Source organism: Phaenicophaeus curvirostris, chromosome 2, assembly GCF_032191515.1.
Source record: "Phaenicophaeus curvirostris isolate KB17595 chromosome 2, BPBGC_Pcur_1.0, whole genome shotgun sequence".
Classification (NCBI taxonomy): Eukaryota; Metazoa; Chordata; class Aves; order Cuculiformes; family Cuculidae; genus Phaenicophaeus; species Phaenicophaeus curvirostris.
Window position 1 is genome coordinate 63972550 of NC_091393.1, and position 18087 is coordinate 63990636.

Below are 18087 nucleotides of genomic sequence, written 5' to 3' on the forward strand. Positions count from 1 at the left end.
TTACTATTACATAAACTGTTTCTGTAGTCATATTAAGTTTGCTCTGACATAGTGCTGATACAAGAAAATGTAGAATATTACATGTAGGTAATATTATTTCCTTTAAAAACTTTGTTTGTAGTCAGTTCTTGAATAGCTCAGAAAACCATCTTTATGCAACATCTGTGTGCACCAGAGAAAGATTCTTGAATTTCACTGTATGTGTTCATCTAAACTACAGCATAGGGTTGATGTTCTTGTGCCAAAAGGAAGCAACTTTCAAGCCATGTATGGCAGTTTTCTGTTCCAAAAGAAATAGGTGTTCTGGAAGTGGATGCTCTATTTCAGTTTATATACAAATCAGTTCCTAGTATGTTGAACATACGTGCTCACAGGTTGCAGGTTGGTGTTTCCTTTCACAGGTTGTCTGAGATACTGCTGCATGGATTCATGGTTCAATTTGTCTTGGATCTCAGGATTGTTATGTAATAGAAGCAGACCAGTTCTTCTTTTCTTCCTCAACCTAGGAACCTAACACCTGGAAAATCCCTTAGCGAGAACTGTTTACCCTGTACCATATCACTTCAAATTGGGAACTGTAGTTAATCAACAATCGTATTGTGCAGCTGCTTTGCAATGTGAAGAAACCCTAGGAGAAAAAATCCCAACAAAACCTATATTGCATTGGCAAACAGTATTTGTTCTCCTGGCCTCTCTATGCTAGCTATCTTGGTTCAATGACAGTTTTATTTGAAGAGCTTATATACTAGACATGACATTAGTAACAGTTGTCATAACATTTCTGGAAGCTGTAGGGCTTCAGACATACTAAATTTTGCCTAATAATCTAATTCTGCCAAAGTTCACTGATCTTTCTATTGGTTTCAGTGGGAAATAGATCAGGCTTTTAAGCTGTTTTCAGTTTATACTTTTTAAGAGTGGGAATGGTCATGCATTAGGACAATTAAATAGATCTTAAACATCTATTCTGGTGGGAAAAAAAAATTCAAAACTAATTTTTGAGCTTGGCTAATTAAGCCATGCACAGTTCTAGTAGTGAACTCCTACCTATCAAAATTTCTTTAGTCACAGTGATGCTACTACATGGCAATGGTTTCATGCTATCTTGTGAAATATGCCTGCAAGATAGGCAACCATTGCACTGAGCAGTTCCCTGCCTGACCAGCTATCGTTTGCCAAAATAGTCTACGGCTGTGAAAGGACACACTGCATTAGCAAAGGTAGCCAAGCACACTCTAATGTGTAGTTGTGTTCACGGCAGAATTTTTACTTCTAAAACTTTGTTCCACAGACCAGTCCCTGTGTTTAAGCAGAGGGAAAGAGCTGGGAGAAGGTGTGGATAGTATGGTCAACATGCAGGTAGTTGTAAATGAAGCCCCTCATTGGTAAAATTTTTGAAAAGAGTTAGTATAGAGTAGAATACAGAAATATATAGTGAGTGTCACAAAGTAAGGGAGTGGAAGTTTGATCTTTAAAGGCATACGATGGAAAGTTACTGGAACTGAGAGGGAAGTGACCTTTTGTATGCTTTTAAAATTTTTCTCCATGTCCCCTAATAACTTTTGAAAATGCTGGCTAATTTCAGCTATGTTTGACAGAGATGTAGGAGTCTCAGGCAAATAAGTTACTGTTGATTGTTTTAAATAAACAGCTGGGTAGAAGGAAAAGATATTCTAAATTGCCCAACAGGATGAAGCTTTAGTGTGACATCACATTATTAGGGCATCCATGTGAGAGGGAGGCATTGCTACAGGCATGGGAAAAAATTCAAAGAATTACTGAACCATTTCAGATGCCAGTGACATAGCACATATAGGAGCCCATCAGTTCCTGGTGCAGATGTAACAGGAGTCTGTCCCCCATCAAGGAGAAATGATTAGTTGCAGTGCAGATAGAGCTATCAATACTTCTCCTTCTCATAATTCCATGACATTTAACTTACGTATGGAAAAAAAAAAAAAGGAAAGAAAATGGGATCATAAGAGTTTTCAGAATCCCAAACAAATAAAATCTATTTTGCTACCAAATAAATCCAATATTATCTCTGTGAGAGAAAGATGAGGATGTTCAAAGATAAGCATGTCACAAAAAACATGAGCACATATTTAAGACAGCAAGAACTCGTAAGGAATCCATTTACTTTTGTAGAAAGGATGTGGCTGCTGCCTGGACTATAATCAGATGGTTATGCTGATGACTGTAACTCAAAATTTATGTGAATATTCTGTAAATGTCACATGTATTATGGACTACCATTAGCCCGGCAATCATTTAGATCAGTCAAGTAGTTGGGGGTTAAATAAGCTAAGTAAAGTTATTTTAATCTTCTTTCAGGTGCTAGTGTGCTGTCCATCCCATAACAGTGTACAGATAAACTGAAAGGGCTGGACTTTATACCTGGTGATATTCATCATCATGGAAATTAATTTATGCTGTAATTTATGCTAGTTTTGTTGTATATATGACTAAGAGCTCTGATAAAGGCTGGTATTTTTAAAAATTCAACAAGGAATGAGAAGTAATCTTTTCAGATCTGAAGGAGACTTGTATCTTGTTGCAGATTGGTTAGCAGTAGTACTTTTGTGTTATTATTTTGTAGGATACTGAAAGGTAAACGCAATTTTGAAGCTTTTTTGGGGTTGACTTCATTGGAGTTTTTTAGCTTTATGTAAATAATGTTCCACAGAAAAGTATCGTTTTACATCAAACTCCTGATAAAACCCAGTAAATAATCTTTCCTCAATAGGTAAACAGTAAACAAATTTGGTTGTTTACTGCTAAATATTTACTTTGAAGGCTTAGAAGTGTTTGAAAACTGGTTTTTCTAGTTTCTGTTGCAGCAGATGCCCTCATAGAATCTATTTTAAATCCCCATTTTCCTTTGCACACATCTTGTTTGAGCAGGAAGAGCTTAATTTAAGCCGTAATCTTTTATCAGAATAAACATTAGTCGTGTTTTCAAAATACTGGTGCTCCTCTTCCCTCTCGATTTGACAGGTCAAGGAAGCAGGTGATGTACTACCCTCCTGGTAGCCTATTGCTTAAAGCTAACTGATGCCAAGTAAATGTACTGTTTCAGTAGCCTGTCTCTGTAGCATAACACTCCTTAAATTTACCATCATTGCATCAGTTTCATTATCTTTGCTCACATAACTCCAGTGCACAGAGGTTTTAGCATCTTTTGGTAACTCACACTGGGGGTTTATACTAATGGTTGAAGGCAGGAAGATCTGGAATTCAAGAAAGACTCCTGTCTTTTCATTGAAATTATTTGTTTAGTGATGCTTTCCATTGCAGAGAATTTATCTTTAGTGCAGTTGTCATCAGTTGACAGTTCATCTCTTTTTGTTTGGAACACAATGTGCTTGCCTCTCCCAGGCAAAGCTAGGCCGTGCTGTTTTAATGACAAGTTCCCAAGATAAGGATCTATCTGCTGCCATTATTGCTCAAATGTAAATTGCTTATGGTTAAATATTTGATCATCTAAGATTCAGATGGGTTTCAGGAAGGTAATATAAGTAGTATACTGATAATATACTGACAGTGTTCAAATGGATCTAAAGGAGCCAGTTAAGCTAGGAAATTACTCAGATTTTGATCATCATCACTTGAATTCCATCAGTTTATTGCTTGGGTCAAATTTCATTTACTTTTAATTATTGTTCTTCAGTTGATTGATATTTGAACTAAAAATTAACAAATACTAACCTGTTGTTGTGTTTTAATTTTTATAGCAGAAACAGGAATGGTCATTCTGGGGAGGCGGAGAAGTGTGCTGTAATTTTAAAGTTATTTCTTTCTAAATTTGTATTTCAAAATGTGAGCCATAGTTATATCTTCTATATTCAGCTCAACCACGCAAAGAAGGCAACAGATTAGGAAAATATTAAAAGGATATTTTTATATATGTATAAAATATTTTATATATAAATAATATATAATATATTTTATATAAAATATTAAAATATTAAAATATATTTAATATTAAAAATATTAAAATAAATATTAAAAACAACTTTAACCTAAGAAACAATTATTAGTACAAACTTTTTTCATTGAAAAAATTGTGTTGTTGAAAATCCTTTTAAAGGAACTAGTTCTTCAATGAAATGTAGTATTTAGTGCATTGAGATACAGATGATGTGTAAAGTAGCACAAGTAAAGAATTGTAAAATTATTAGCATATCTTTACATTTCTTCTTGGTTTCTAGAAATAAAGATGCTGAGGCAGTTTTGATGGTGGATACATTCTGTCCTTCATTTGTGTCTGCTGACATCTGGCATGTTCAGATACTTGCCATCACATTTCAAGTGATATAGAACCTACCCATCCTTTTAACAGAATTTGAATCCTCTAAGCTCCATAGAGTAGAGTGGTGGAGATGTGGAGTTTTTTAGTATATTCCTAAAAATATATTGTGCAGCTTTCAATGTGCAGGATAAGGTTTATACCTCTATCAAAACTTGATCTGTGAATCCACAAAGAAGACTCACAGTATTAGTAGTATTTCCCTAAAACACAAAGGTATTTTTACATCCTGATTACTTTTCTTATTATTATTTAAGTAGATATGATTTGAACTGGAAATTTGCATTTCACATACAAGATCCATGTAATTTTCTTCCTGTAAGTTAAAACTGTTCAGCAGAATTTACAGTCTCTGGGTCTAGGTTTGCAAACTGCTCCTTTGAGCAAACACTTTCGCTCTTGCAAAGCTTCTTTCTGTGGTCAATGAAGATATACACAAGCACTGATATCAGCCTGGTCTGTGTGTTTCTACAGCAAAAAAAAAAGCATAATATAAGTCTATGATGATGGTTCTTCTGGCAAAGACATTTGTCAAATTGTTAGAACAAAATATTATACATCAGTTGTGTGAGTGCTGTAGCGCTTCTCTTACTTTTTCAACTGGTCTTACCCAGTTCAGCTCAGGCCTTCTAAGCAGAATACCACTAACCTCAGCTGCAATGATAGAGAACTGTGAACTTTGAGTTCTATTCTCAGTCTTCAGTTAATGCTGGCCAATAAGAAAAGTAATCTTTTTCTCCTGAAGCTGACAGAGTGGGGAGCTGCTGATGGTAGGAGCAGCAGCAGAGGCACAGCGCAGGCAGCTGGTGCTGGAGGAGCAGTTCTCATGCACTCCCTGTCTCTTTCACACAAATGTCATCAGCTGGTGGTAGGAGTAGCAGCAGTGGGATCACAGGGGTGTATCTCACATGATTCACTGGGGTCCCGAGTTTATAAAAATAGTAAAAAGAACAGACACAATTTCCAATAAGAAGTAATCTCTAGGGTGTAATGCCCTGGAAGGCAAGCCTTCTTTTCTTTTGGAATTTTCCACTTCTCCTCATTGTGACGTCTTTGCATGGCAGACACCAAGCAGTTGTGAGCATTCCCATGGCAAAGCAAGTCTGTGGTTTGCCATGTACACAGGTTCATTGTTACAGACTCACTGTGCTTTCATTTTCTTTGTTTTTCATTGCCAGACATGGAAAATAGAAACTACCTTTTAGTGAATGTATTTGCTGTCTTATTAAAATAATCACTGTTGTTATTTCTCACCTTGGTTTTGTCAATATTGATTTCCATTTAAAAAACAAGCCTTACCCTCATCTACTCCCTGTTACTCTAGTGCTTTAAGAAAGTTCTGGTTTCCTATCCCTAGACATTGACATCTTCCACCTGTAAAACCTGTCACCAGCAACATTATTTTATCTTTTTAACCAATATATCTCAAGTGTAGTTGAAAAGAGCTCAGCTAGGATTATATTGGTGGCTCATACTCCATACTCACTTAGATGAAGCGACAGTTAGCATCAGTGACCATGCTACACTGATCTCCAGCTCAAGATACCACTCAGAAGTCTTTTTCTGTATTTTAGCATTTTGTGCATAATTGTCAAAAGCTAGATTTTTTCAATTTCTTGTGTAGACACTTGTTCTGCAAATATATGTGCATTTGTTTTGCACTTGAGTAACATCACTGAAGGAAGTTTGGTTAATCACTTATTTATGTTGGAATTTACATTGGTTATATGCTTGGAGTTTTCAGAATTAAAAAAAAAAAAAAGATATAAAAGCGCTTTTTTTAAGATTTATGGCCCAGATGGCATCCAGCATCCACATTTAGTATTAGTAATCTGTTATAACAGCTGTTTTACATCCTTGGTTCCAGCAGGATTAAAAAAGACACTAAAAGCATCTTTGTCAATAAATGACAGAAAGATATTAAGTAATAGTCATACAGTACACAGCCATTAAATTAGAAGAAGGGAAATTTATTGCTGCAGATAACCGTATTTACTACTTTCTTTTCAGCAGCCTAAGTAGTAGTTTTCATTATTCTTCATTAAAGTTTCTTCTCAGCAATTAAATCTTTTGCTATTATCAGTGTTTAGTGATAATTCAGTGACAGAAGTTACTGATTTGTATGACAGGAAATTTCAGTCTTGTTCTGTACTGGTCTATAATGAAGAGACTATTGCTGGCATAAATCATTGGTATAGATTTGGTGATGTTTGATTCATCTAGTTGGTGTGCTACTGTCACTCATAGCCTCTACTGCTAATTGTCGCTCGACATGTCCATTTCCTTATAGCTTAAAAGCAAAGTTACCCATATTTAGTGCTTTCCAAGTGCTCTGAAGTATTTTATAGAAGTTATTTAAAGTTCAGTTTCTTGTGCTGTGAAGGAGACAAGGGTGCATAAATTCTGAAGGATTTCGCCAGATGGATTAATTTACAAAAAACCAAACCCTAGTTAGAGTTCTGAGGATTCCCAGCAGTTCTTACTTTTTGTAAGAACTTGCCACTTAGAAGGTCTTACTTTGTGATCACAAACCAAGTAGATTCCATTTTAAAGCTTGTAATGATGTGGATTCATTTCCTTAGCAGGTATTAAGGTTTGACCAGGAACAATTGGTTAATGCAATATAAGAACTGGTTAATGCAATGTAAGAATCTCTCAGTATACTTTAGTACATATACTGGTTTGCTAAAACCACATTCCTCTTTCAACTACCTTTCAGCATTGTTAAGTGGTTTGCAAAAACCTGCTTTACTTGCCAGAGCAAGAGTTATGAGCGTGCATGTAATTATTAGCCTCAACTGGCAAAATGATAGCTTACATCTGGAGGCAATAACCTCCTGAAGCTCAATAGCCTGATCCCATACTGAAAATACTTTCATTTTAAAGGGAGTGGAGAAGGTCTCCTTTACTCAAGTATGAAGTGTCATGGTCAGAGAAGGATGGGCCTTTCACTTTCTAAATGACTGCTCAAATTAGCTTGTGTTATCCGCGTTTGTCTGCATGTCAGTGGTTGTCTTCAGTTGTCTGTATCAGGTGAATTTCAAGAATGGAGTGTCATGGTGTCTTAGCACCCTGGTGGCCAGCTTTATGCCTGCCTTTCCAGGAATCACTAAAGGCAGAAGAAGTTATTCCAAGTGGGCTTTGGGCTTTGGACCACCCTACCTGGTATCTTTTGACTGCATTATGTTAGTAGGTCCTCTTTTGCCTCCACATGGTAGGAAAAAAACCACTGGAGGTACACCTTGTGTCTTCAAGCCAATTTAACAAAACCCTGCTGTCCCTTGCCTGTGGTTGGGGGGAACTCTGCCACAAAAAAACAATTTCATATAGTCAAATTATACAACAGATTTCAGCTCATTTTGTAATAATACAGAAAATCCAGGCCTTGACTAGGTTCTAACTATATTCTCTAGGGGATATATTGTGTTTGTCTCTTTTGGAAGATGCCTTGTAGCCCTATGTTGCTGGGAAAGGTTTCCTGTTGGGTTTTTTTGGTTGTTTTTTTTTTTTTTTGGGGGGTGTGAGGGGTTGGGACCTTAGGAGATAAAAAGTTCTGATCCACTAGTGCAACATCTCATGTTGTTTGCTATTACTTGCCATTTTTTTAAATAGGGCACTGATGGTGTATGCTCATACATTTATGCCTTTTGGGGTTCTTTCAAGATGTAACATGTTATTGATAATGGGGCAACCCTTTCCATTGCATTGCAAATAAAAAAAAATCACAGCTCTCCAGGAGCTAGGGCTAAGACAAATTTGAGCCAGATTTTCGTTCTTTCTGTTCTGGACTATTTTGGATGATATTCTATTCCTGGTATACTTAAACCATAAGGGAAACTGTACTATAAGGGTACAACAGCTGCCACAGATTACAGTATTGATGGCTGCGCTGTTGTGAATCTCTCCTAGCCCTGACAGACTACTTCAGTGCAGAGAGTGGAAGAGGCATTCCCCACTGAGGAGCTTTGTACACAATACTTCAAATCACAGTTTCCCTCATACTGGCTTCAAGGCTTTTATAGTTTGCTATGCTTTTCCACAGCAGGATGTTAAATTAACTCATCAAGTTTATTTTGGCCACAAGTCTTAATTGTCTTGTTGAGTTTCTTATTTTGCATTTTCTGGATATTGTCATACCGTTCCAGTATTTCTTCTGGAGACATCCATGTTAAAGTGAAATAATTTGACTTTCAGACTACAGACAGAGGAGCATTTAAAAGAAAAAGCCTGGACACAGTAAACTTTGTTCTGTCAAATCTTATAATTTAAACGATCTCTGAGTGCTGTAACATTTCCTTGTTGATCAAACTATGGAAGGTCAATGGTTCGCTGTACACATCATTTTATACTCCCAGTTCATGTTTTGCATTCCACTAATATTTTTTTCCGGGAAACTGCTAATGTTTGAGAAATAAATTGAAGATAGACATTTATTTTGTCCTTCCATTTTCATTTGGAATGTACCTGTCTTTAAAAAATTGAGTGAGATGCTGTATTTGTTTAAACAGATTTCACTTATTTCACTATTGAATAAAACTCAATACAGAATCCTTTGATGAATTTTATTGTACCGTAGAGGGCCATCATTGTTACAGCTTTGGGACTGTTTATCATTTGCTTTGCTGTTCACATGGTTATATATGATGGCAAGGTGATTATATTCTCTGATTTTTGAGGTTTACTTTTTTTTATATGTTAACAGCTTGCACAAGTGGACTCCAGAGCTGTTCATCTTGGCGCTGTGTTTGTTCGTGGCCTTACTACTTTGCTCATGGCCAACAGTGCTTGTGGCTTGCCATTCAGAATGGATGATTTGATGCCTTGGGAAATGTTTGATGGAAAACTTTTTCAAGAAAAATACCAACAGTCACACCGAGGTTGCTCTTCGGAAGAGCTTTTGGAAGGCAATGTGAGTAATCTCATCCTCTTAGTTCTATATTCTTTGAAAAATGTAGCTGTTTTTGTTTGTTGAGGTTTTTTTAATATTCATGTCTCCACTGTTTCCCTTTCCTTATTCCTTTTTCATCCTCTCCACTGAAAAAATACTAAGGTAGAAAGACCAAGCCTATGAAGGAAGCTATAACTTTACCTTCAGGTTTGCTTCAGTAAATAATATAAAGAAGTGTCAAAATGGTTGTCAGTTTCAAAAAATGAAAATGCCTGTAATGGTTTTCTCGTATGAAGATATTAATGAGATCTTTTTCATGTGAGATTTTAGGCAAAATACTAACGATGTCTTTAAGAAGCATGCTGAGTATAATATTTTAAAATGCTTAAGAGTGATATTTTTAAAGCTATTAGGGAACCTGAAGTTTGAGATGAAAGTTTGGTAAATTCAAACAGGAATTAGGAATCAGAGGAAAGTATATATACATGTGTGTATATATATATAGAGAGAGAAAGAGAGATATTTTTTTAGAATATTACTAAGTACCTTCCTGTAACTTTAAGTACTCCGGTCTTGGTCCTACTTTTTAAAAACTGGGTTGGGTTTTTTTGCAGTTTCAATGCTAAATTGCTAAAAAAACCAGTACTGTTTATACATGTCTACCCAGGCATGGACAGGGAGATATCAGCAAAGTCTTGCTGGGTCTGGGTCATATGTGGTGGCATCATGTCCAGGCTTAGCAGTAGCATCAGGTAGACTGGGTACAAAGCTGTATTAATGTACCAGTGAAGCCTCAAACCACCTGCTTGTGCCCTACCAGCACAGAATATGTGGAGAGATGCTTGCAGAGGTCAGTACTCATCTGTGTAGACAGCTCTTAAGACCTTCAATTAATCTGTCTCTTTTCAACATGGAAGTGAAAATCCTGTATCGTTTAATTGATTTTGAAAATTTTACCATAGAAATGTTTTTTGCTGTTACATATATCACTTGAGGTTAAAATAAGTAAAAGTGATTACAAAGAAAAAAGTATTGAACAATTTTAATCTCACGCATGCAGTATCAGTTGTTGTATAATTAGTTTTCTTTTCTAATTTTGTGTCCAATTACATACCATTCTGATCTGGAGTGAAGAGTGGAGTGCGTGTGAGTGGGCGAAATGTATGTGTTTTCAGTGTGGTGGAGAATGATAATCCTTTCCATATGAAACCAATCATATGATTAGGACTATTGCCTCCTGTGGTTCCCATTAGCGGGTCTGTTGATTTCAGTAGATTTTGGATTATGTCAGTGGTTCATCCAGTTTTTTCATGTAGGACTTTTGCAGAACAATAAAGGGTCTAAAGAATAAATGGAAAAAATGTAGAACTATACAAATTTATGTGAAACTGATATTTCTTTTCCATTTGGGTAAAATTCAGGTTAGGGAATAACTTATACAACGTATGTCTAAATCTGAATAACGTTTCTATTGCCTGAGACGTATTTGTAAATGTGTTGGCTGGTATGTTTTAACAAACATTTGAAAATCCCAGTGCAGTCAGTTTAAAATCATATTTTAACAGGCCTTAGAGGGAGGTTGAACAAAGATATTTAGGTCTCTAGCACAGAGCTGGAAATTTGCTTGATTAACTAAAATATCTAGGTTAGGGTTTTTAGAAGCCTGATACTCTGGTTTAAACAAACACTAGATAAACTGTCCTGTTGCGGGGGAAAATAGTCTGACTCTATGAATTTTTAGAGTAGTTTAAATATCTTTTCTAGGTAAAATTTTATGGTACGTACATGGCAGATGTAGCCGTCAGACTAATAAAATAGCTTTTCAGCTTATCAGTTTGAGGCAAAAATCTGTTTTGGGGAGAATTGCCAAGAGATGCCAGTTTACCTGGGGACACTGGGAAAGGCAATGAGCATATGTAATTGTTCTTGTTATTGTTATTATTTTATTTTTATATAAATTTATTATTAGAAGTTCAACTTCTAATTGACACTTCTAATTCAATTATTAGTAGTTCAATAAACACAAGTAGTACTTAGTTCCTGGCAGACCTTAATGTACTTCTGGAAGCCAAGATCTTTCAGCACTTGTTTGTTAACAATCTACCTTTGAGCACCATAAATTTAATCTGATGAAAGCTACAACATTGTGTTCAGAAAAAAAAGTTATTCTACATGGGATATTTTGTTATACAAAAGATAAATAATAGGAAAAAATTAGTCGTTTTGGTGTTCAGTGCTTGTCTCCTAAGTCCTAAGGTCCCTTCTTTATGATCTGGACAGTTACATTTCTTCAGGGAATTCAGATCTCAGAATCAATGGCGTTTTGATGATGAGAGGCTTAAATACAGTTATAGGCTTTATGAAAATTGCAGTAGAAATACTATCTTGCTTAAATATTTACATGTATACCAGAAATCTTGAATATTTTAGGGTTTGATTCTTCTACCAAAAGAAGAAAATGTATAAATTAAATGTAGTTGTTGGATTTGTGGGCAAGGGTTTGTGTAAGTCATTTCTTTGTAGCGCTGGCAGCTGTTAAAGATAAAAAATGGAAAACTGATAAGAATCAAAAATAGGGCCATCTTGCTTTTTTAAAAAATATGCTAAGCTTCTATTATGCTAGTTCTCTGGTTTTCATAACAGTAATCATATTAGTTTGTTTATCCACACAGAAAATTGGATATACTAATCTCATAAAGCAGTGAGGCAATGATATTATCACTTTATTAGCCTTTTTATTGTACTTCTCACTAATGAGTATGTTCATGATCAATTTTTTTAAGTTAAAACCAAATTACCTAATGGGGTCAGCATAAGTGATGTTTTGTCCTTTTTTGATCATGCCTTTCATCAAGCCTTCATCAACATATTCTGAATTTACTCCTCCAAGAATACAGTGAAAGTTTTTTCCTGTTAGTGGGTGTTCTTGACTGATTGTACTCAGTTTGTATGGAAAAAAATATCTGTGGGTTTTGCTTAAGGCTCTATAGAGAGGTTTGTTAACTCAAAAAAATGTGCTAGGAAAGGTTGCAAGAGGGTTCAGGGATTCAGCTTCTACTGCTAATTTAAGAAACCTCTCTAGCTGCTACAGTCTTGCATTGGAATTTTACCTTGCCCTATAATCCTCTCTTCTCCTTCCTGCTCCACCTCCACCTTAGTGGTCACAAGAAGGAATTGTCGTCCTGTAAAAATCAGTCCACAAATTATGCTATTAGTCAAGAATTCTGTCTTTTCATAATTCTTTTCAACATGTACTATTGCCCACGTGCCTGGTACAAATCAATAAAAAAGAAAAAGATCCTAAGTTCTGACACTAAGAAGTGCCCTTCAAAACTCACTGAAATAAACGAAAGATAAGGATACATCAGTTCTCTTAGTATTGCCTCTTTAAATAGCTTCAGTTTGTCCTTTTGACATTAGAACTTTTCATCACACCACAAGGTAAATATTTTTAATTAATTCTCCCATTTCTCTTTTGACTTGGTTGTATTTTATCAGTCAGGATTTTGGGCCTGATGTATTACTATTGGGTTGCTTTGTTTGTTTCTAATGTATGAGATTAAGATACTTTGGTTTTCTCTGGTATGTTTTTCTTGAGTTTATATGTTATTTTCTGGAGGCTTTAAGTGTGTCTGCCTGAGATATTGCTGACAGAAGTCTAGTTAAATATATCTACAGATGCAAGGTGATAGAATAGGAAAGCAAGTGATTTACAGATGTGAGCAGAGAAGAAAAACAAACTTAACCGAGAAAGGGGGAAATGTTCCTTCTGCACTCCTACTCATCCTTCCAAGGGTTCGCTTTTAACATGTAATGTTTGAACTGTTTTATAACAAAAATGTGAACACATCTACCACCTTCATATATGCGTGAGTTTTTCTTAAGAGAAGTCTTTCAGTTGCTGCATATGCCATTGATTTGTGGTACACCTGAAGAGAGAAAAGCAAAACAGTCATTGATTTTTAACCCTGTTGTCTGCAGGAGTCTTTGTATACACCCTTCCAGAATCTGAAGTCTTTCATTTGTAAGGCTTGCATGGCAAAGAAAAGAACTATACAGACCAGACCAAGAGGGAATGGATTTATCACAGGTTGGCATTGTATTAATTTTCTCAATAAAGTCAATATATTGATGTGCTTAATTATCCTTCAACAGCAGCAGCAATTACATAGGTAGCCTGTCAAGCTAAGTAAATTGTAAGGTCCTTCTCCGAGAAATGAAAGGAGAGATCTAAGAAAATATTTCCTGGGTTTAGGAATTCATGTGAATTTGTTTACTCAAGTTTGGATAAAATAATATTTTCTTCTAGCTGCATAGTTAGTGGTGTATATGCAATAAATAAAATATCATTCACTGATAGAAGTATCATTGCTGTTTACTCAGTGATTAAAATTATTTCCTTTCCCTCAGGGAAGCTATTCTAACATTGATAATAAAAGGTCTGAGTGAGTCATCAAAGAGAGAATACTCATGATCATACTGAGTGATGTAGTTCAAAATATAAGAAAACTTTAGGGCAACATAGAGAACAGTGGTTTTTTGCCTAAGGCTTTGCTGGTTTTCTTCCCCAGTTTTATGGTTTGGTCTGATAAAGACATTTGTTTTACCCCCATGATACACCTCACTTCCAGGGGAAAAAGACATCTAAATGTTTTTCAGCATCGTTCGGAGATCAACCTGAAAGTTGAGGATTCTGACTCCTCTGAATAATTCACACTGAATCTCAGTGTTTATGCTGGTATCATGTTTACAACTTGCTTAATACTTGATTAGTTATAATGTCTGTGAGGATAAAAATTAGCCCTTCAGAAATTCCGTGTGCAAATTACAACAGGTGGAATGGTTTTCTGCTAGTTTGGTGCTTTGCTTTATGTGACGGCAATACTTCTAATGGTGGTACTACACCATACTGATGCTGAACATTCAAAACTAAGGCTATCTATTAGTGTTTTTTGATACCAGACTTTGGTAGCAATTGCTTTTGCCAGAGAAGTGTACTTAACCATTATAATTGTGATTTGTGATTCCAATTTGGACAGAGGTTTCTGTTCGTTGCAATGACTGCAGTCTCCAAATCTGTGGCAAAAAAAAACCTTGATCTGATTTCGAAGTATTCTCATTAACAGCTTGTAATTATGATGTGCATAGCTGAAAATGAGGACAAGAACCATGCTTATTAGGTTGACTTTAGTTTGTAAAAATCATAATCCTGCCTAAGGAATTTGGCATAAAACTAAGGAATGTTGTTTCCTGGAAAAGTATATGCTGTCTCTCATTTTCTTCATTTAATGTTATATATGGTCAGAATTGCTTAGTAAATACTGTTTTTCAGGAACACAGCGAAGAGAATTTAATCCCAGGTTCCAGCAGACACACAGAAATTCTTTTGTTCCTCCATATCATAGCCAGATGAGGGGGTTCCTAAGGAGAAATCCTCAATCACAAGGTTAGAAATGTGTGCATTTGTATGTATTTGTAATCAACAGTGTAACAGCTCTGTGTATATTCTGTTTGCATTTGTAAGTAATGTGGTTACCCTGTGGCTACTGCAGTCAGTGACAAAACTTGTATCGGTTATAGATGTGTACTACTATTAGCAAAAACAATCTCTGCAAGGTGAAGTAGAATGTAGCACCATAATCTCGAGATATCTTTTACTCACTGTTCTGGAAAAAAAGCTTTCTTGTGGTATTTAAACTTTCTATGCTTGGCCTCAGCTGAACTGAGTTTAAAATACTGTGTTTAAATTACGGTGTTTAAAATAGTAATAGTTCTAAAACAGATTGGCACAGCTGCACAGAGATGTCTGTCTGAAGTCTTTAGGTGTAGATCTTCATTCATACCTCAGCAAAACACTTAAACATATGAATAAAGTTAAACACATTCTTAAGAGGCTTTCTAGAGCAGAGTCTCAGCTTCCCCATCATTGCCTAAGTAAAACAAATGCAAGTTCTATCTTGTCTTGGCATTAATCTTAAGTTATTTGCAGATCTCACTTCTTGAACAGACATTTCAATGAAGCATCACTGTGGATAACACTGTTGGGTTTACATAATTAAGGTTTCCTTCCTCAATATTATCAGTTAAAGCATGTAGACATAGTTTAAAAAAAAAAAAAAGCAAAAGGAAGTGTCTAAGAAAGATCAATTATTTTATTAAGTCTGCAGATCCCAAATTTCTACTGTGTTTCCAGAGGAAGTTTTCAAAGAAGATTGATTGTGTCATTAGCAATGATAAATAATAAATAAATACAGTAAACTCTTTGATGTGTTTCAGCTGGCAGTGTTGTATGCTTGAGTGTAATTTGATTCACAGATAAGATTGTTTGATCGTGTATGTAAAATGTAAAGCTAAAATATAGTGTATGCTGACTGTGAGCTGGACCAAAACTGGTCATTGTTACTGTGACTGTCTCAAGAAGCCTGCTTTCCAGGGGTCAGGTCATCTCCGACCAGCTCCAGAGATCTTGTGACTACGTGTTTTCCACAATGTTCCACAGTAACCATGCTGAACTGAGTTATGTGTTTCAGTAGCATTAGTAAAATGTCTTGATTTCTTCTACACCAGCCATATTTATCAATCTCCAGATGCTCTTAAAACATCATCCTGTAAGTGCAGTTAAATTGCCTTGGTTATAAATAAAATAGATTTATTTGAAAAATATATCTGTCCTCCAAAGAGCCCCACAACATTTAGATTTGCTTTTAAGCTGATCTGCCAAGATGTCTCATTTTGGCAGTTTCCTATTCATAAGTTTGCTGATGTTAAGACAGTTGTTTGGGTGGCTTCTCTATGTAGTTGTTGTCTCTGCTATGTGTTTGGGTCTCACCAAAGAGAGAGAAGAAAAAAATCTAAAAAGTAGCAATTTTGTGTTCCATGATAGCTTACACAATAAAACTTCCTGGTAATATTACTAGTGTCTGTCTATCCCATGCTTCATATACCTTCCCATGGTATATTGTTGTGGTTCCTGCTATTGCATATTATATATATGCAATATATTAGGCATTATATGTTATGCAACACATTAAATGCATTTAAAAAAGTAATGGAACAGTAACCACAGGAGCCATATCTTCTGTGTCTGGAGTGTACCTGCTGATTAGGCAGCCTTTGCTCTCTCCTACCAGTTGTTTAAGAATTCCATGACAATGGCTCAGCTTTAACAGTGGAGGAAAGAGTGCCTCCACCCTGAAAGCTAAAACTAAGAAGCACTGGTATTTCTCAGAGATGAGGGTTTGAATCCCCTCAGGCAGAGCAAGAGTTGAACTTAGGCATCCCTTTTTTTTATGGTGAATTCTAGCCACTGATCTGTTGTAATTAAAATCTCATTTTTTAGCTGTATTTTGAAAGAAAAGCTTTGGGGGAGGGTTGTTATTTCATTCATTTATTTTAAGTGCTCCTCATAAATTTCTTGGCTGTGTGTCACAAAACATAGAATCATAGAATCATTGAAACTGGAAAAGACCTCTATGATCATGAAAGAAATAGAAAGTGCATCCAAGTAACTCAGAGCAGGACATCTAAGCCTCACAGGAAGGTAGATTTTTCCCATAGCGTTTCTTGTTTGTTAATTTGAAAGACATCTGTTTAGCTTATTGACTTTTGTGTATCTCATTCTAAATGTTTGTCCATTCTGATGCTTGTTTAACAGATTGTAGGTATCTAATTTAAAGCTAAGGTTAGGCTTCTGTTATTGAGATATAAAACTTTGCCTTGCAACACTTCATAATCTGTGTGCTTTGAGTGTAAAAGTCTTGCTTGTAGTAGCATAGGTGTCTGTCCCTTTCCAGATTCTAGTTTTGTGGCTGAAACACCACACCGCATGCCATATAGCCTATTGGTGGACAGAACTTCACTAATTAGCAGTTAAGACCACTAATACATTGGTTTGAATCACATTGTTTCCTCATATTACAAATAGCTAAAAATAAACTACACCCCAAGAAGGCTGGAAATCGCTATTGAGTATCATGTTTCTTTGTCACTGTCTTCAGCAGTCCAGCTGATAAACACTGAGATTGTTTGTCATAGCATTCAAATCACCACCTAGATCTAAATCAATGTACAAAAGATAGCAAAAAAGGAAAATAAGAAGTAAGTGAACCTTATCTATGCATCAGCTTATATACTTCTATAGATATATTTTAAAATTTCAGTGATTTAGACAATGGTTCTCATACTAGCATTTGACAACCTGCCTGAAAAGTGAGTTGAATGAAGATAAGGGAAGGACTTAGGGGAGCGTGTCTATGGGACTGGTTGTAACTGCTATATGAATGGCCGAAATCAAGGTTACCCTAATATATTAGAAATAGTGGACGTTATTGGATATAGAATTATATGCCCGTGGTAAGGTAGGTGCCAGAACTCTCTGTGTGATGGACCCGAGGGAGGGATGAGGACATAATGAGTAAGACCTGTCAAGAGAGCTAGAAGTATTGCATGATAATTTCAGCTACCACCAGAATCATAAACAGTGAGATAGGAAAATAATGAAGTGTTTTGACAATTTCATACTTGCATTTAGAAGTTATTGGATTTAGGGGTCAAGTGTTTTCTGCCTAAGAAAATTCTGTTCTCTCCAAAAAAATAGTTCTACTTTCTTTGTTTCTATCCACCTTTGCCTTACTTTTCTTCCATCTCTCTATTGGAGAAGAAGGGAGATTTTCAGTTTGTTTTGTATTTTTTTAAAAGAATTCATCTTAGAAAATATCACTTTTTCAAAAACTATTTATTTTTCTTTTAAAATAATTCTCGGAGAAAAGCTTTTAAGGATTATTGAAAGCAGTTTTCCAGGGGAAAGGAAAGATGAGTGTCAAGGAATGATATGGAAAAATAGAGTTGTTGAAGGTATGTCTCACTCAAGATAAACTCTTTTGTCCAAGAC

The 18087-nt window shown here is 35.7% G+C and overlaps 1 protein-coding gene across 5 annotated transcripts in view; it reads left to right on the forward strand.

Moving 5' to 3' along the window:
- The window catches only part of FAM120B (family with sequence similarity 120 member B), a 97667-nt gene that overhangs the window by 31054 nt on the left and 48526 nt on the right, over positions 1–18087 (forward strand). For 3 of the 5 annotated variants that reach the window (XR_011337006.1, XR_011337007.1, XR_011337008.1), the window contains exon 7: positions 9012–9218. Coding sequence is in view for 2 of the 5 variants with exons in the window: in XM_069852271.1 (XP_069708372.1) it covers positions 9012–9218; positions 13179–13287; positions 14530–14643 (430 nt within the window). In the remaining 3 variants the exon portion in view is untranslated. Of the gene's footprint in view, positions 1–9011; positions 9219–13178; positions 13288–14529; positions 14644–18087 lie in introns of all 5 variants that reach the window. The other 2 variants (XM_069852271.1, XM_069852272.1) reach the window with 1 other exon arrangement.